The sequence below is a fragment of the Sinohyriopsis cumingii genome, chromosome 16 (assembly GCF_028554795.1).
Source record: "Sinohyriopsis cumingii isolate HCF-2022 chromosome 16, ASM2855479v2, whole genome shotgun sequence".
NCBI lineage: Eukaryota > Metazoa > Mollusca > Bivalvia > Unionida > Unionidae > Sinohyriopsis > Sinohyriopsis cumingii.
This window is the reverse complement of record NC_142976.1, coordinates 29,061,006-29,079,295: the sequence shown is the minus strand read 5'-3', so window position 1 is coordinate 29,079,295 and position 18,290 is coordinate 29,061,006. Positions and strand designations below refer to the sequence as shown.

Below are 18,290 nucleotides of genomic sequence, written 5' to 3'. Positions count from 1 at the left end.
GACATGCTGGCTAGTGTCATGCATATACTGTGTTACACATGCTGGCTAGTGTCTGCATATACTGTGATGTACATGCTGGCTAGTGTAATGCATATACTGTGCTGTACATGCTGGCTAGTGTCATGCATATACTCTGATGTGCATGGTGGCTAGTGTCATGCATATACTGTGCTGTACGTGCTGGCTAGTGTAATGCATATACTGTGTTACACATGCTGGCTTGTGTCATGCATATAATGTGCTGTACATGCTGGCTAGTGTCATGCATATACTGTGTTACAAATGCTGGCTAGTGTCTGCATATACTGTGATGTGCATGCTGGCTAGTGTCATGCATATACTGTGCTACACGTGGCTAGTGTCATTCATATATTGCAGTACATGTGGCTAGTGTCATGCATATACTGTGCTGTACATACTGGCTAGTATCATTCACATATTGTGCTACAAATGTTGGCTAGTGTCATTCATATATTTTGCTACATGTGGCTAGTGTCATGCTTATACTGTGCTGTACATACTGGCTAGTGTCATTCACATATTATGCTACAAATGTTGGCTAGTGTCATGCATATATTTATGAGGTCCAAATGTGTCATGAGACATGCTTGGTTAAATCATGATTTTGTCAGTTCTAGTAAAAATACACTGGCTGGATTTCTAGCCTGTGCCAGTTCGAGATATTGTTTGCAATAACTCACCCCCCCCCATTATGACCCTCACTACGAATTTTACACAAGACATGAATTTGTCAGTTCCAGTGAAAAATAGACTGGCTGAATTTCCAACCTGTGCCAGTTTGGGAAACTGTTCGCATTAACTCTCCGTTCTGACCATCTATACAAAATGAAAGATACAAGAAACTTTACTGGGTATTTGACTTAAATTGGTAGTCTGGGTAATCTCTACCTAGATCCAAAAGGTTATTTTTATCGAGTCCTGACTGCTGTCATTGGAGTTCCATCCAATTGCTGATAGACATATTCGCTTCATTCTTTCATGATTAACCAGACTGTCACATTCATCTCCTGCTCCTGCATGTAGCAAGAAGCAAGGAGGCAGAAACCACAGTGGTACAGTATTTAGCATGCTGGATTGATGACCAAAAGGATTTGATTATTTTCCATTGCCTAACCAGTCTACAAAACTTGTATTCAATAGCTTTACTAAACAGAAGAATGCAATCCAAGGAACTGTGCTACTCTATAGTGTCAAATCCATCTTAAAGATCATCTGTATTAACTGATCACCTGACTTAAACAGACATTTAAAACTGTCCTTTAAGCAGACTTATATTGTTGAAATTAACCTCCAATGATTAACCTTAGGGAGCCACTGTGGCTCAGTGGTTAGTGTGCCCGACTCAGGATCAAAAGTGTGTAGGTTTGAATGCTACTACTGAACCAGATCGAGTCAACTATCCAGGTGTGTTCTTGGGCATGGCACTTTGCTAACATTGCCTAGCACTAAATGACCTACCCATGTTTCTATGCTGTAAAGCAATAAAACCAAACAATGTAATAATTTACCACCTGTCTTAATGGTTACTTGCATTAAAAGATTACTTATCTTGAAAGAGCATTTTTAGCAGTCCTTTAAACAGAACTATTTACACCTGTATTATGTGATTAACTGCTTTAAACATTCCCTTTTTAGAGGTCATTAAAGTGTAGAAATTACACCTGTATTAAGTGATCACCTGCTGTCCACAGTCATATTTTGGTGGTTTCATAAACAAACTAATTAACCTCTTTAACCAACTGCCTGTTTTAAGACATCAAATTTATCTCACTTTTAAGGTGGTTCTTTAAACCAAGCTAGACTAAAATGACAAAAGTTACCTAACCACAGAACAGTATGAGATCAGACAAATCTTACCTAACCAGAAAATTATGAGATCAGAAAAAAAAGATGCATTCATCTTGCTGCAAACACATAATTCATGCATCCCCGTGACCTACCTGTCATGCTAGAGACTGGGGTTGCCCCTACTGTCCTTTCTGTTTTCCCTGGCCTAAAAAAATTCTTCATAGACCTAAGGACAATCAATGCCCTGGTTGGTTCTTTGTTGGTGGCAGCAGCAGGTGTTGATGTTGTGGGCAGTGTGAACTCGTTTGTTTCAGATGGCATAGTCTGTGCCTCCAGCTCTGTTCTTGTTGCTGGCAACTGTTTCTAGTACAAGAGATTAAACAAGATTTATTGAACTCCCTTGCAAAAATTACACCTCTTCCATGATAAATAGAGATTGTTAGGGAGAGTTAAACATTAATACCTTGAGAAAGAGGAAAGGGCAGTGGTATTATCAACTTATATTAATACACGAGGATTGTAATCTCTACTGTCCAACACTTATATTCAATTGGGGTAGCAATGTTCATCTAGCAGAAGACTGTGACAACTAACTAAAGTCCCTAATAGGGACTGATGATTTACAAGCTCAGAAGAATTTCCAACAATCCATAATAAGTCTCTTTCTTTGAACTGCTGAATTCTAAACTATTCCTAATATTCAGAAGTAAGAACAAAATTTTCCAAATGGATGCCACTGCACCCATATTGATCATCACCATTTTCATTTAAAACTAACTAGGTATCAAAGGAAGTCTTGGTGAAAACCATTATGTCAATATAACAATCCATTTAAGTGAAGTAGTGATAAGAATTTAAGATAACTGCCATGATGGCCGCATATGATATCAGATCACATAGAATTTCAATTATGATGAACAAAATACCATAAGCATTCTTCAGGGGAAAATGCCATGATGACATGACTTTCGATTTAAGAGAAGCAGCAATACAAATCTGTTAATGATGTATGTAATGTTGACAGGACTTTCCATCAATGAGTAGAAATTACAAATATAAGACTAGTATCATTAATTTTTTATTAAGGACCAACCAAACATCATAATATGTCTTTCTGTGAAAACTCCATACTGATATGAATTAACATTACTTCAGGAAGTGTAGCATTCAGAAGATTTTCAAGATCACCATTGTTGCAGTCATACTGAATGGATACCCAGGTATCACCATTTTCATTCTAGACCATCAAAATCCTGGCATGAACATCAATGAAAAGTTTCATGACAATCCTCCAAGTAATATACGAAAAGTATGAACATAAAACTTGTGCCAATGGATGGATGGACAACAGATGATGGACAACTGACCATCCTATACCCATTCTGTCCATGACCAATCAATCTAATAAAGACAACAACTGCATATAAAAGGTAAGCTGCAAGACTGAAATAGATTCAACTAAATGAGTAAATATTTACACCTTAGTTTTGAGGTAAATTATCTAGGCTCACATTCTATCATCTTGTATCCATCAATGTGGTACGCTTTGCTGCTGGCTTTAACAAAGTGAAAACAATATGAGAAGTTCGATCTTTATCACCAGCTGCTTCTTTCATAACTCACTTTAAATGCCATTGAGTGCAAATATCACACATGAATCTGATAGCAAGCACTGACTGAATAAATAAGAGTCTCGATGACCTGTACCTTTGGTCAAAGTATGTGCTTTTCAAATAAACTTATAGTGCAAAAACCATTGACATCTTTCTTTAGAGCCCTAAATCTTTTGTTATCTTAACTGCCCTAAATGCAAGCCATCTACAAAGCTTAATCAAGGAGTTTAATCAAGAGCAAAAGTTATTCTTAAAAAAATCCATCCTATTCCATTGACTTTAAAGCTAGAAATATAATCTTTTTTTCCAGTCAGTGCCCTTCACCTTTCAACCCTGAAGTCGACAGACTTTTTCATTAGGCATGTGAAAGCCATCCACAAAGTCTGGACTATGGCAATTAATGTCATTGTTCAGAAACTATTTCTTTCCTTTCAGTCAATATGACCTTGACCTAAATCCTTGAAATCTGAAATCGATCAGCTCCTTTCCAATACTGAATACAAGAAATCCAAATAGTTTCAGAATAGATAGTTCCTACCTGTCAATCAAACTGGACACATTGACCAATCAAAAGTAGGCATCACTTTCACTGCATTGTTAGGCATTGCTGTCCACCACATTTGCTCACAAACTTAAGACCACGCTCGATTCCTTTCTTATTAAACGGCAGAAATTTTTTAAAGATTACACAGAAAATCATGGAAAATTTATCAGAAAATGGTTTGGCATTGTCCATTGGGCATGCAGAGTCTTGTTATTATGAAAGAATTCAAGAAAAATGTTCCCAAGCCAAATGCCAGCATGGAAAAATGTCTATGTTGGAAGTGGTACATTATTTATAATCATATTTCATATATAAATACACAAAACTGTTTTTAAATAATATTATTTTTTGTGCTTGTGAAAATGTTGAATACAATTTTATGCTAAGTATATGCTTATGTTCGAACTGTATATCATATTTTAATCATAATTTTACATGCAAGAAAGAAAACGTGTGCATATGTGTTGTTAATTTTTTTCATTTTTTTACCTTGGTTTAAAAGAAAACTTAAATTGAAATATTGGAATCCTGCATCATGCTTCAACTGTGCTGATTTTATTAAAATTTTCAAAATTGAGCATTTACTTGTAACTGAGGTCAGCTTGACAAAACACCACCTTATATTTTAAAACCTGGATTTTTACATCAGTTATTTCAAAATGTTAAATTGAATTACTTTGAATACAATTTTTATTATGGAAGGTATGTAACAAATAATTTAACTTTATAAAGACGTGAAACTGTAATAAAATATTTATTTCATCTTTATAGGCTTGAGACGGTAAATAAACTATTTCCTGCCATTTATTTAAATGTTGGTCGTGCTGACTCGAATAAAATAGATCTCTTGCAAATTACTGATTTTACAACACCTGCAAAATGTTATGGCATCAATGAAGTAACATTAAACAAGTCACATTAATCTGTGAACAAAGCTAAAACTGGATGCAAATATATGCCCTGTCAATGTGCCTGCAGAGGCTTATTTCGATGTGCCATTATTATTTCCTTCTTTTTTTTTTAAGAGATTATGATATATGATCATTTCAGATGGATCTGATACAATTTAAATTTACTGGTTTATCAATGATACCCTTATGAAATATTTGACCCATCCAACTGATTATACACGTTCATTGAGCATAAAGGACAGAAAATATTCCCTTCAATCACTCAAGGAAATCTGTATAATTTTTCTTTATTTATTGTAATTTTAATATTTGTTTTCCTAAATTATTAATTCTAGATTTAAAAAGTACTTGTTTTATTCTTATATGACAATTATATATGTACAACATAAATATCACAGGTGCAAATAAATAACAAAAGCTTTATTTTTAGAAACATTTTTAAAAATGAAGCCATACTAGAAATTTTGATAATAATAAGTATGCTTACCTTTACAAGAACAGAAAGATTTTGTTATTTTGTCCTCTTTGAGCAAAATATCTTCTTTAAGTTTGTCAGGATGTTCATTCTTCTTCACAGATTGCAAGCAAGGTGATGCAATTTTGACCAGATTTTTGCCATAAAAAATCCTAATTTCCTTGTGTGTAGTAGATCAAGCTCTTCTTTAAGGCATGATCTGATAGAATTTGTCAATTAGGTTGGAAGGTGTCAGAAATATTGTCGAGAATATTGTCCACTGAATTTGTAGCTGATGCTACCGGATCAGCTATTTTCATGTTAGCTTGTGAGCCGCAACAACAGCAACTAATTGGGCAGATCTTATCGTTTGATATCGGAACTATCTATTGCTGATTGTGGAGTTACTGCATATAAACCAACAGACAGACAGGTGAACATCATAAAATAATTCTGCCCTATGGTGGGCATATAAAAGAAGGAAAATACAAACACCCTGACATTGGGCCTGCTGCTATACCTGTTTAATTTTATCCACATGTGTTCCCACCAAAATTACAGGGGGTATTCTGGCTTCATCAGGTGGAGCACAGGTATGTATGGAATTTAACCAAACGTCAGTCAGTTCTGAAAATAAATCACAAATTACCAAACTGTTTTTTCATGTTTTAGGACTACAATACAAATCAAATAGGTGACTTTTTAACACAACATATCCCCAAAATGAATGCAGGTATGTTGCTGTCTTGCAACAAAAAGCTCATAATGGCCTAGAAATAAAGCCTGCCTCTGAGCTTCAATGAGGGCATTTATTTAGCTAGATAAGAGTATTTTGAGCCAACCCTGAACTTCAATTTACTTATTTAGCTAGATAAAGATAAGAGTATTTTGAGCCAACCCTGAACTTCAATTTACTTATTTAGCTAGATAAAGATAAGAGTATTTTGAGCCAACCCTGAACTTCAATTTACTTATTTAGCTAGATAAAGATAAGAGTACTTTCAGCCAACCCTGAACTTCAATTTACTTATTTAGCTAGATAAAGATAAGAGTATTTTGAGCCAACCCTGAACTTCAATTTACTTATTTAGCTAGATAAAGATAAGAGTACTCTGAGCCAACCCTGAACTTCAATTTACTTATTTAGCTAGATAAAGATAAGAGTATTTTGAGCCAACCCTGAACTTCAATTTACTTATTTAGCTAGATAAAGATAAGAGTACTTTCAGCCAACCCTGAACTTCAATTTACTTATTTAGCTAGATAAAGATAAGAGTATTTTGAGCCAACCCTGAACTTCAATTTACTTATTTAGCTAGATAAAGATAAGAGTACTCTGAGCCAACCCTGAACTTCAATTTACTTATTTAGCTAGAAAAAGATAAAAGTATTTTGAGCCAACCCGGAACTTCAATTTACTTATTTAGCTAGAAAAGGATAAGAGTATTTTGAGCCAACCCTGAACTTCAACTTACTTATTTAGCTAGAAAAGGATAAGAGTATTTTGAGCCAACCCTAACTTCAATTTACTTATTTAGCTAGATAAAGATAAGAGTATTTTGAGCCAACCCTGAACTTCAATTTACTTATTTAGCTAGAAAAGGATAAGAGTATTTTGAGCCAACCCTGAACTTCAACTTACTTATTTAGCTAGATAAAGATAAGAGCACTTTGAGCCAACCCTGAACTTCAATTTACTTATTTAGCTAGATAAAGATAAAAGTATTTTGAGCCAACCCGGAACTTCAATTTACTTATTTAGCTAGATAAAGATAACAGCATTTTGAGCCAACCCTGAACTTCAATTTATTTATTTAGCTACATAAAGATAAGAGTTTTACTTATTTAGCTAGATAAAAATAAGAGTATTTTGACCCTACTCCTGAACTTCAATTTATTTATTTCAGATGCTGTTCTTGATCTTTTAAAGCCATGCTTGGACTGGATTTACTGTAAAACACTACTAAGAATAACAAGTTTACAGCTGTATTATGTAGCTGTTCTGACTTACCATGTACTCTGCACTTTGTTATCCCTTCACTATCAAAATAACACTCATCATCAACTAGATCAGTAACCTGCCCACTGACATCTGAAACCAAGAGATATATGGCTCGTCTTGTTAGGAATGTTTGGTGTGTTGTATAAAACGTATACTGGCCAGCAAAGTCCCAAACTGACAATGGTGAGGTCCTGCCTGTATCTTGTTTTAATTTATCACCATTTTCTTGTAGTAACTTTATCATTTCCCTCATTGGATCCATCTTAACTTGTCTTTTGTCTGCTACCTGTGCATAACTGTCTGGAGTTAAATCCCCTTGTACATCATTTGCATTGCTGTCAGAAGTTAAAACATCCCCTCTTCCCCCTTCAGGAGGGCTCATAACTTGTTTTTCATCTGTATTAATAACACTTGCATTGCTATCAGAAGTTCCATCCCCCTGAGGGGGGATCACAACCTTTTCCCCATCATCAACCCTGTCCCTCGCTGTCTGTTTCTCAATTAAGACCTTGGCAAGGCGCTGGAGTCGATAATCCTGTTCTAAATCTGAAAACAACGGTAACAGTGAATAAGACACATTCTGCTTTGCATAAGCAATCAATCAAGCTAGAAATTATACGTACATTACCTTAAAATTTCATAAAGTACATCAATACTTGTAATAATGCACACTTTCCCAGGATAATTAAACATTTTGATTATGACTGAGCTATTCGGACATAATCCTATCTTTAAATGTCTTAATTATGCATTTTCAGAATGCAATTCTCATCAAGAGTTGTTCAGAATGGTTCTCATCTTAAAAGATGCATTCTAAAGCTATGTATATTTAATAATATGATTCCCACTAATAGAACATGTTGAAAATTATACTCTCCAAGTAATTAATGTGTCTTGAGTCTAAATGCAAACTTAAAAGCAACTGTTTACCTTTTACAATCAAAAACCCATACTAGGACATCTCACTAAGTCTATTTTGTTCAATCTGTGGTGATGCGTTGATTAACACTAGAATGTCATTATGACATTGTATAGAATTGTAAGTTCTCTACCACTTTTTATTACGCTGATATTACTGACTGTTCAATTTAAGAATCACACAGTAATAGATTCAATTATGGGCAGTCACACAACATAAATTGCATTGGCTAAACTGAGGGCATAGTGACAGATTCAATTCTGGACTGATTTCTGTACCAAGATGTTAAGCCAAAAGCATGTTCTACCAACCCAATGCGTCAAAACTTTCTGAACACTATTAGTCCATGTCTGAACAGCTCCAACAAGAACTGCTAACTCTTGCATGCAAACTATCCACCACAGAATTTGCTCATATACTGAGTTATTCTCCCAATGTGCAGTAATGGCCAACAATGTTATTAAACAATAGACCCAAGTGGACATAATAAAACTGACTTATTATTTGACATATATCATCTTGTGAGTCCAATTTCACACACAAGTTTAAAGTGTAGAGGGGAAAGAAAAGCTTGAAACACATAGTTGGTATATAGGCTAATAAAGTTAATGTCATTCATCTTGTTTATATAACCATCCTTGTCCCCTGGATTTCCACATGCCCCTGGGGAATAGGTACTGTTTAAAAAATTAAAATCTTTTCATAGCCCCAGCTTAAAGTACCAGTTATATAATGCTACTTGGCATTAGAGAAGAACTTAATCTGTGTAGTGACTATTAATTCTAAGTTCTATCCTTCACCTAGCAACGATGTCATATTTCATTGTAGCTCTAAGCTATGATTTGATCATATACCTAACAATGGAGCAAATAAAACCTTTGTAAAAGAACTACCTAAGTCAGTTATGTTTCTCAGGAAGTTTGGCTAATCATATAGTTATTAAGACTATATGATGCAAATTATATTAGTATGTTTATGCTAACCATAATTTGTCTACCGTGACAGATAATATGAGATTCTGGCAGTAATTCATTTTCCAAATATCATGCTTGCTATGGCATAATTGGATATTCTGTGATATATTATTCAATGTGCACCATATTTACTACAATCTGTTTATGTTCCAAATATGGCAGCAATATCCTAATAAGGCACATGAAAAAAGGCTGAAAACATAATTAGTTATCAGCTGAATTAATATGGTTGTCTACTTCATAAAAGTACACAATAAGTAAATGTGACCATCTTGATGGAACTGTAAAGTTATTAGACAAACATGGAAATGAATGAACTTTCATGGCTCCATCTCAAAGGGAATTACAATATGAGTGCTAAATACAATACAAAAATTGATCATTTAGATTGTAAATAATTAAGATGCATGTGTGCATCATGGTTCTTCCATCTGTATCTCAACCTTCTTTAATTCAACTTGTGACCAATAGTGACCTTTGACCATGATCATGAAACTAGGATTTCAAATGTGAAATGCAAGACAGCTTCCAACAAAAATATATTGGTATGACATGTTTCATCCATTTGTTTCTTAATAACTCTTTAAGTTACAGCTCTAGCATTCAGCATGTTTACAGCAGTCGAGTTTCTGATGTAAGTGGGGGTGTGAGTTAGACTTTGATATATATTGAGCAGGTTTTCATAATGAATATGCAATAACAGACGTCAGTTAAAGCAATTAATTATTCTGTTGTAAACACCTGCATCCTATAAGTAATAGTCATCCTGTATTTTGTGTTGCGACTGTAATCAGTGGTTGTTTTAAAATTCACACGTGGTTCTTCAGTATTCACAATACCAATGATATAAAAGAAATGGAACCAGTCTAGAAATTGGTGGAACAATATGGATTTGGCTTTTGAAGATTGGTTAATAATGAATGTAAAATTTTAATTAAAAAATCTTTTGCAATCTTATCCTAGTTGTAACTGGATCAAATGCAGACACTATTTTATTGATGCAATTTCAGTCCTTTTCCAGAAACATTGCTGAAATTATCATCCAACTCTTTGCTGAAGAATTGAAAACGTTTCAAACTGATACTGATCCAGAACCTAATGTGTCTCATCTGTTTTTCTCTGTGTATATGTGACTTGGATTTTTAACTCAGCTTTAGCAATTTCTTAGTCATATCGCTATGATGTCTGCAGTGTGGCAGTTTATAGTGATGTCAAGCACTGGGGCACCATGCCGCAGACATGTGGCACCATGTCCAACCCACTCACACTGTCCTGACACCAGTCTGACCAGTCCTAACAATAACCTGTTAATGCTGAGTGCCTAGCTGCTAGTACCATTTTTAAAATAAGTCTTTGATATGGCTTGGCAGAGGGGTTCAAACCTGCAACCTCCCACATATGAGGCAGACACTAGACTAACCACTCAGGCCACCGGAGCAGTCTAGTTTTCTCTACATTAAATTAGTTCACAATGCCATCATATAAACAGAATATTCTTATTTTGCATGAAAAAGTATCATTTATTCAGCTCAGCTATTGTGGGGTAAGTTCCAGAGTTCTTGCTGAAAGATCAGATGTTGGAAAGACTCAAAACAATCAACATCAAAACAAATGAGGAGAATATCCAGCAGCAGTAGGGAAAAAAGTAAATGGAAATAGAATGATTCTAAATTCCAACTGATGTTTGTACCTAGATTTATATGATAATTTTTAGTGGTTTTGCTGTGTGAACATGATACTGATGTAAACAAGATTGGATAAATACATCACACTTAGGAATTAATAACTATTAATGAATATTCACTTGAAATAAATCCATTCTTATGACAAGAATAGCCCTCTGTAGATGCTGGTTTTCCTGTGAGGTGATTTCCCTAGAAATATGTTGGTGGTGTAATGTATAAGGTGTGTAAGTGAAGGCCACACAGGGTAATGGGTAACCATTACTCTTACATGATCAGGGACCACACAGAAGCATAAATTATATGCTCAAAGTGAATACTGCTTTTCTTCAATGACAGCAATTATTTCTTCACGGGTCAGTGGAATGTTATCGCGTCTTCGTGGTGCTGCCAAATAATGAATTTCATCGATGCAACGAACTCTATGAAGAGCTTGTTTAGTTGCTTCGACGGATCCAAGTTCTTCCGAGAACACAAATAAATGACGAAATCTATCATCGATGATACTGACACCAGCTTCTAGTGTGTGGTTAGTAATAACAACATCAATGTCATTGTACGCGATGCTGGTGTTAGCAAAATCAATCTTTTTTTGTGCCGGATCAGTGTCAGCGTGATAATACTGCACACGATATCATTGATGCTGTAACTGTCGTGCAAGACTCTCAACTGAGTAGTTTTTGTTCGATTTGTTATGAGTGAAAATTGCAACGCGATTTCCCTGCTGGAGGATCTTCACAAGATCAGCATAATTGTCTTTGTTTGAATTTGACACGATAAATTTTATATCAGCATCGATTCGATAATCATTCACGATGAACTTCATGTTGGATCGTTTAAGGATATCCCTGAATAGCATTAAATCGTCATCGTCGGCATCAGCATCTAGAACAATTACACGACCGGATGATTTAATGAGCGACGAAAACTTGTTCCATTTTGCATGATTATGACTTGACGAGAAGATCTGACGTCGGATTCCGTGCCACTCGTCAACGATGATCACGTCAAGAATGCCCCGCACACATCGTAGCGATTCAACTTGTACAATTACTTTTTTGTTATCATCGAACACAACATCACCAACGATGTCATTGTACGACATTAATCCGTGATCGGATTTAATCTTCTCAGTGAGGGTTTTTCTAAAGGATACATATAACACAGATTGTTCTGGTTTGATAGATTTTAACGCTGCTTCGGATTTACCAGCTCCACATGGAGAACCATCGATGTAGTCTCCGTCGATTTTACAACCCGATCCTGATTTATGTGCTGGAGGTTCCGTATAAACATGATCAGGATTTCTGCTTACAAAATGACCAGGATAATTGCTACGACGGTATTTCGACGCCATCAAATATTTTATATAATCGATGTCTCGCTGTTGCTGTGTTAATTTATCAATGAGAGCAGCTATCGCGGCATTCGTTGAAGTACCAGATAAATAATCGATGATCTGATCGTTTATGTTCTTGCGTGGTATCGTTATCTTTTTCGTGATGATCTGAAACAACCGATCATGAACACATCTGAATGCACCACAACGAAACAATCGATACATTTTGATTCGATATAACCATGAATCTCGTTATATCCGTGACGGTGTTGACATATTGCAATAATGACCTGGTCGCCTCGATATCGTGATCATATCACCGCGAACCTCTTTGATGCTTATTAATCGATCCTGTTGACGCGTTAACGCGACTGATATTTCAGATAGTTCATCTTCGGTAAGATTGTCATTGATGATATTTGTTGATTCCTCCTCGACTTGTTCAATCTCGATAGGTTGAATCGACGTCGGACAAACAAGTAATTCAGATGCAGAAATGTTATCGTGTGATATTAGTGTTTTACAGTGCGTTACTTTTCCTGGCTTGTATGATCGCGTATTAGTTAATTTTATTCCGTGAAGACCAGCTTGATGATCTAGCTTCCATGCAGGATTGTCATTGCTGGTCTTCTTGATTAATTCCCGTTGTTGTTGTAACGATACAGGCGTTAATTTGACAAGTACATGATAACCGCATGTTGTTTCGAATAAATAAACTTGTCCTCACTGACAATCGAGTAATCTAACAAAATAATCAATAATCTCATTGTGAGTGCTTTTTTCTTCTGTTTGTTTGTAAGATCCTTGCTTGTCAAATTTATTCTCATGATCAATCTGATATTTGTAAAATGAATCAATATCGAATACTGGATAACGCAATCTGAATTTAGGCATGATTTCATTAACTGACGATTGTCCGATGAATTTATCAGCAACGCATTCAAAATCATCATCAGATGCAAATACGTAAAATCTATCAAAGTGTTGGATTATTATTCCATGAAGATAATAATTATCGTGTGAAGTACTTTGCAACGCTTGTAACGCATCACTTTTACTATATACAGCAACGGAATCTTTTAACGTATCAATGTCAAATATTGAGTAATAATCATGCAGAATACAATAATTAGATCCTGCTAGAGACCGTAGGTCTTCTTGAGTGTTATATTCGAATAAATGTTCACTGCTAAAAAACGGATCATTCTCGTCACATACAACCAGAATAGTTTGTTGCGTTATCGATCTTCTTTCTGGACAAAAATCATCAACAAGGCTACACATGACATCGCAAATATGTGGTGGTGGGTTGATTTTGTATATCATATATCATAATACAGTTAAAATATATGTTTAATTAAAAAACTGAATATGTCTGAAATATATAATATGCCATTCCAAATTGGTCAGAACAATTGCAAATGGCTTCCCGAAGGATCAGTTGAATATTGTAATAAAACATGTCGCGGCGAATACTGCGGATATCACAACCAGAGTGTCAAATGAGGATCAACCGGCCCTAAACCCTGCTTGAGTTGCAAGAGAGGTTTACGAGGCAATTCTGAGATATGTAACTGCTGCGTTGGAAACTTATATCGATCACTGCTGGTATACTAGAGAAAAAGAAAACCAAAACATTTCACATCGAAAGAAAAATCACCAACTGCGGAAGAATTTCTTGAGATGCATAAAAACAAATGCATCAACGAGTAACAGTTTTCCCAATCAGTTTGACAAATAAATGTTCCCATCGACAGATGATGGTGAAATGTTCCATTGACCGATGATGGCAGAAGTGTAGGTAGTTCTTAATAATATAATTTTACCTACACTTCTGCCAATATCAGATCGACGAAATAAATGTTTTATCAACTGCTGCATTGGTAGAATGTCGCATTAATAAACTGAGGTCAAAATAACACCAAAGATATTTTTTTACACACAATCATTTTGTTGCTGATTTCATTTGATGTTGTTAGATTAACAGAATAACTATCCTCGGCATGGATCTCAGCGACTCGGCGACGAGAACCTGTCAAACATCATCCTGCGTTGCCAAATTCGATCAGAAGGACCATCTGGATCGGGTAAGACGCAATTGTTACTTAATCTTGTGATGAGATGGCTAAAATGGGATAGGTTATATTTGGTAGCCCCGTCTGTAGATGATCAACGATGTTATGATGTGCTTAAAGATTTTAATGAAAACGCATGATTACTGGATAAAGATAATGATGTTATCGAGTTTATAACAGATATTGATGAATCACTATCAGTAGATTCCATAGACAGATTTATTAATAATTTAGTTGTATACGATGATGTGATGCTGGACAAACAATCAAATCCAGCTAGGATTTTTTTCCTGTGGTAGACATAAAAACACTGATGTGATATATGTTACTCAGCGATACACACAAATACCAAAAGTGATCAGAGACAACTGTAATATTTTAGTTGTGTTTAATGGCGTAGACACACACACGTTGCGCAATATTCATCAAACTTGGTGTAGCGGAGATATGGATAAAAATTTCTTTTCACGAGCGCAAGCTACTCCACACGATACATTTACATGATCCTAGAACAAGATATCATGTGGGTCTCAATAAAATATTTGGATGAATAGCAGCAGGGGAGGCGCGACCTCAATTAAGACGTTAACCGCGTAAACAATGTGCATAATAAACTAGAAAAAATAACCAACGACAATAAAGTAATATTAATTAGAAAAATTCCGGAGAGATTTTCTCAGTAAAGTGTCAACGCTTTTTTAAAATTTTGTTGACACTTTTCTTTTTTTCGATCATTTGTAGGAAGGCTTATTTTTGACATTTGGACGTTCCTACAAAAAGGTGGGTTCGCCTTCCCTGCTGCTAAGGTTACAAGCAAATAATTAAGCTGGAATGGAAAAGAATGGAGAGAGAAAGCAGTCATACAACACATTTATTTACACTGTCTAGATGGGTTAGAAAACCAATAACCAAGCTAACAAAATGCGATGATGTACATGTGTGGAATCAATAGTACATGCAATAGTAAAAGCTGGGACTAATTATGTTACCTATTTACAAGTGCATCTACACAAGGACTTCATGAGGTCAAAGAATGATAGAAAAATATAAATGTTACACAAGGACTTCAAGAGGTCAAAGAATGATAGAAAAATATAAATGCTACACAAGGACTTCGAGAGGTCAAAGAATGATAGAAGCATATAAATGCTACAACAGAGGTAAAAGAATGAGGGAAAAATATAAATGCTACACAAGGACTTCAAGAGATGAAAGAAAAATATAAATGCTACACAAGGACTTCAAGAGATCAAAGAATGATAGAAAAGTATAAATGCTACACAAAAATGCAAGGATTTGTGCACGAGTAATCATTCACAGAAAATTATGAAATCAGAGATAAAATAAAAAGTTGGCATGCAAGTTCTTAAATTGTATTAACTGAATAATATAAGTAACACAAAACTACCTTTAGGTCTGCTATTTACGAATGTCAGAAACAAGCCAATTCACCACATTTTATTAACATTAGACATTATGAAATATATGTCCAGAACTGTAGTATTTCAACACATGCTTACAACATTATGTTGTAAATCATGTACACATATTTCTTTAGATCACATTAAACTAAATCAACATGATTAATGCACATATATGAGCAATAATGATATTTACACACTTCACATGTAAAGTATACAACCTTTCACTTTTGTATTTGGAGGTAGAATTTACTTCTTACATTTTGCAGAGCCTTCTTTGAACCCTTTTAAAATTATGTCATGCCAGGGTTAGCTTCTTTCTCTATTTTCCTTCAAATTCTGTTAAGCTTTGAGGGCTGGAAATGTTTTCACAAAAGACCCCTCCCCATCCTTCTACCCAAGTTAAAAGGCTGGTGCCTTAGTTGATAAGGCAATTGTGTCAAAATATGCTCTAGTACCACCCAAAAATTAATGATTAAATTTAGTGCCGTTTATAGAGCTGGAAATGTGAATTTTTTTTTTGAAAACAATGTACAAACTGAATGCATGTAATCATCCTCATCCCTTCACTATGAAGATCCATCCCTTACTGTAACTTAAATTCATCAACCATTCCCCTCCTAGCATTTATTTTGAACATTTATTCTGCATCTTTTTTCTCGCTGTATAATACTATGAAAATAAATGCAACAGTATGGGAAACTGTACATTATACAACCTCTACATCAAATATTTTTCTCTGTAGATAACTGGATTTTGTTCAATAAAAGCATTTGTCTTCTTTCACTGTGACACTGACCTTTGACCCCATAAAGTGGATACTTCCTTACCATAAGTGCAAGCTATCCACAGTTTGGCAAATGTAGATGAAGACAACAAAAGTTAATGTACAGAAACCAAATTAGTAACAGATGAATAGTCGGAGAGAAAAAAAAACAACATTTTTCATGCTTTCTAATGATTGTTGTATACAAACTGAAATGTGCTCTGTTGCAAGATCTTTTCTCTCAGATTTTGTCAAATTACCAGATGTTTGTAGGTTGATCATTTGAATGGCACTTTTAACCAAATTATTTGCTATAAAATGCTGAGGTCATGTGGGCTAACTGACTTTACTAAAAAAAAACAGACAGTCCATCTGGGCAGAGAAATTTATTTTAAAAGGTTCATCTATATTTAAGTAATGGTAACCACATTACACAGCAGGGGAAGATCTGTATTGCCTTCAAAAAACTTAGGAGACTATTATGCCTGAATGCAACCTGCCAATTTTGTAATTGGTTTAGTGTTTTTTATTTTTATTTTTAAAAAATTGAAAATAGCAATCTTTAATGGAGGACACGTGGATAGCAACACCACAAATTCACTTAGCCTTATTAAAACAGAAAAAACACTCAAATGTTCATTTGACCTTGACACCCTACTTTTATATTGGTAGGTAACCAAATAAACATAAAATTGTTAAGCCTAAGGGACTTCACTGATGGGAAAGGGCTGGGATTTTTCTCAACTAGGCTATTTTTTTTTCTTTCTTGAATGACACCCCGTGTTCAGAACATAAAACGGTCAGTCCCTAATGGATGCATTATACATCCTTTCCACAAACAATGAGGCACTTGAGAGAATAAAGTATTTTCAGATGAAGCAAATTATTAAATTCCACCATGTTTGTGTGTTGGGGATGGGGTATCATTCTACTAAAGGATCACTTACTTTTCTCTTGTGCTGTCCACTCTCCAGATACCAAGGAAACTTTACTGCATTCAATGTGAACATCTATCCCTTCAGTGCTTTTTCTCTCAGATATATTTACGTCCTTCCCCAAAAGGCGCTTGGTTAACGTTGTTTTTCCCACCCCATACTGGCCTACAATCATTACCCTAATGTTGTAAACCTTTTCCTTTCCACCTCTAAGAGCCTCCTTGTACATATCAAGGGATCTTGTATCCATTTTCAGAACCTCTGCTGGAATTACTGGATCTGAATTCAAACGAGGCAGTGTAAATAAAGACAGTATATGAATTCAAATATGTGATATCTCAGAGAACTTAGATTATGAGATTTGCACAAATTTGATCAGAAGATATTATTTTAATTATGACATATTTATCTAACCAGATTTTTGCAAGTGAAAGGAAAACAAAATTAACAATAAAGCAAGCAATTTCAGCAGATTTATATTGAAATACGGTCAGGCTGCATATTGTACAACCAAATTCACTCATAATTCATAAGCATAATAAAATCATAAAGGATTTACCATCGTGTGTGTTGTGGGATGGTGGAATCATTCAAGCTCTCAAAACTCTCTTGAAATAAATATTATTGATCCAATTTACAGACAAACTTGCCCATGTATTAGATCTGTTATATTAATCGAAAAATCCTAAATTATCTCATTTTAAAAGAAAAAATATCACAGATCAAAAGAAAATCCTAAACCCGCCCCCCACTCGATCCAACTCTTTTACACCCTCCAGGATAGAATAGTAGCAGGCAGTGCCAATTGTCTTTTTAAAAAACTAAAAAGTAAATTGTGGGCCAGAG

General features: G+C 35.0%; 1 protein-coding gene across 1 annotated transcript in view; it reads right to left on the bottom strand.

Moving 5' to 3' along the window:
- The window catches only part of LOC149780122 (uncharacterized), a 106,349-nt gene extending 88,632 nt beyond the window's left edge, over positions 1 to 17,717 (bottom strand). The window contains exons 1-4 of the mRNA XM_089936892.1: positions 17,457 to 17,717; positions 7,343 to 7,879; positions 5,852 to 5,958; positions 1,962 to 2,172 (exon numbers count right to left, since the gene is read on the bottom strand). Coding sequence (XP_089793018.1) covers positions 1,962 to 2,172; positions 5,852 to 5,958; positions 7,343 to 7,879; positions 17,457 to 17,694 — 1,093 coding nt within the window. The 5' untranslated portion in view covers positions 17,695 to 17,717. The remainder of the gene's footprint in view (positions 1 to 1,961; positions 2,173 to 5,851; positions 5,959 to 7,342; positions 7,880 to 17,456) is intronic.
- Between the last annotated feature and the right edge of the window lie 573 nt (positions 17,718 to 18,290).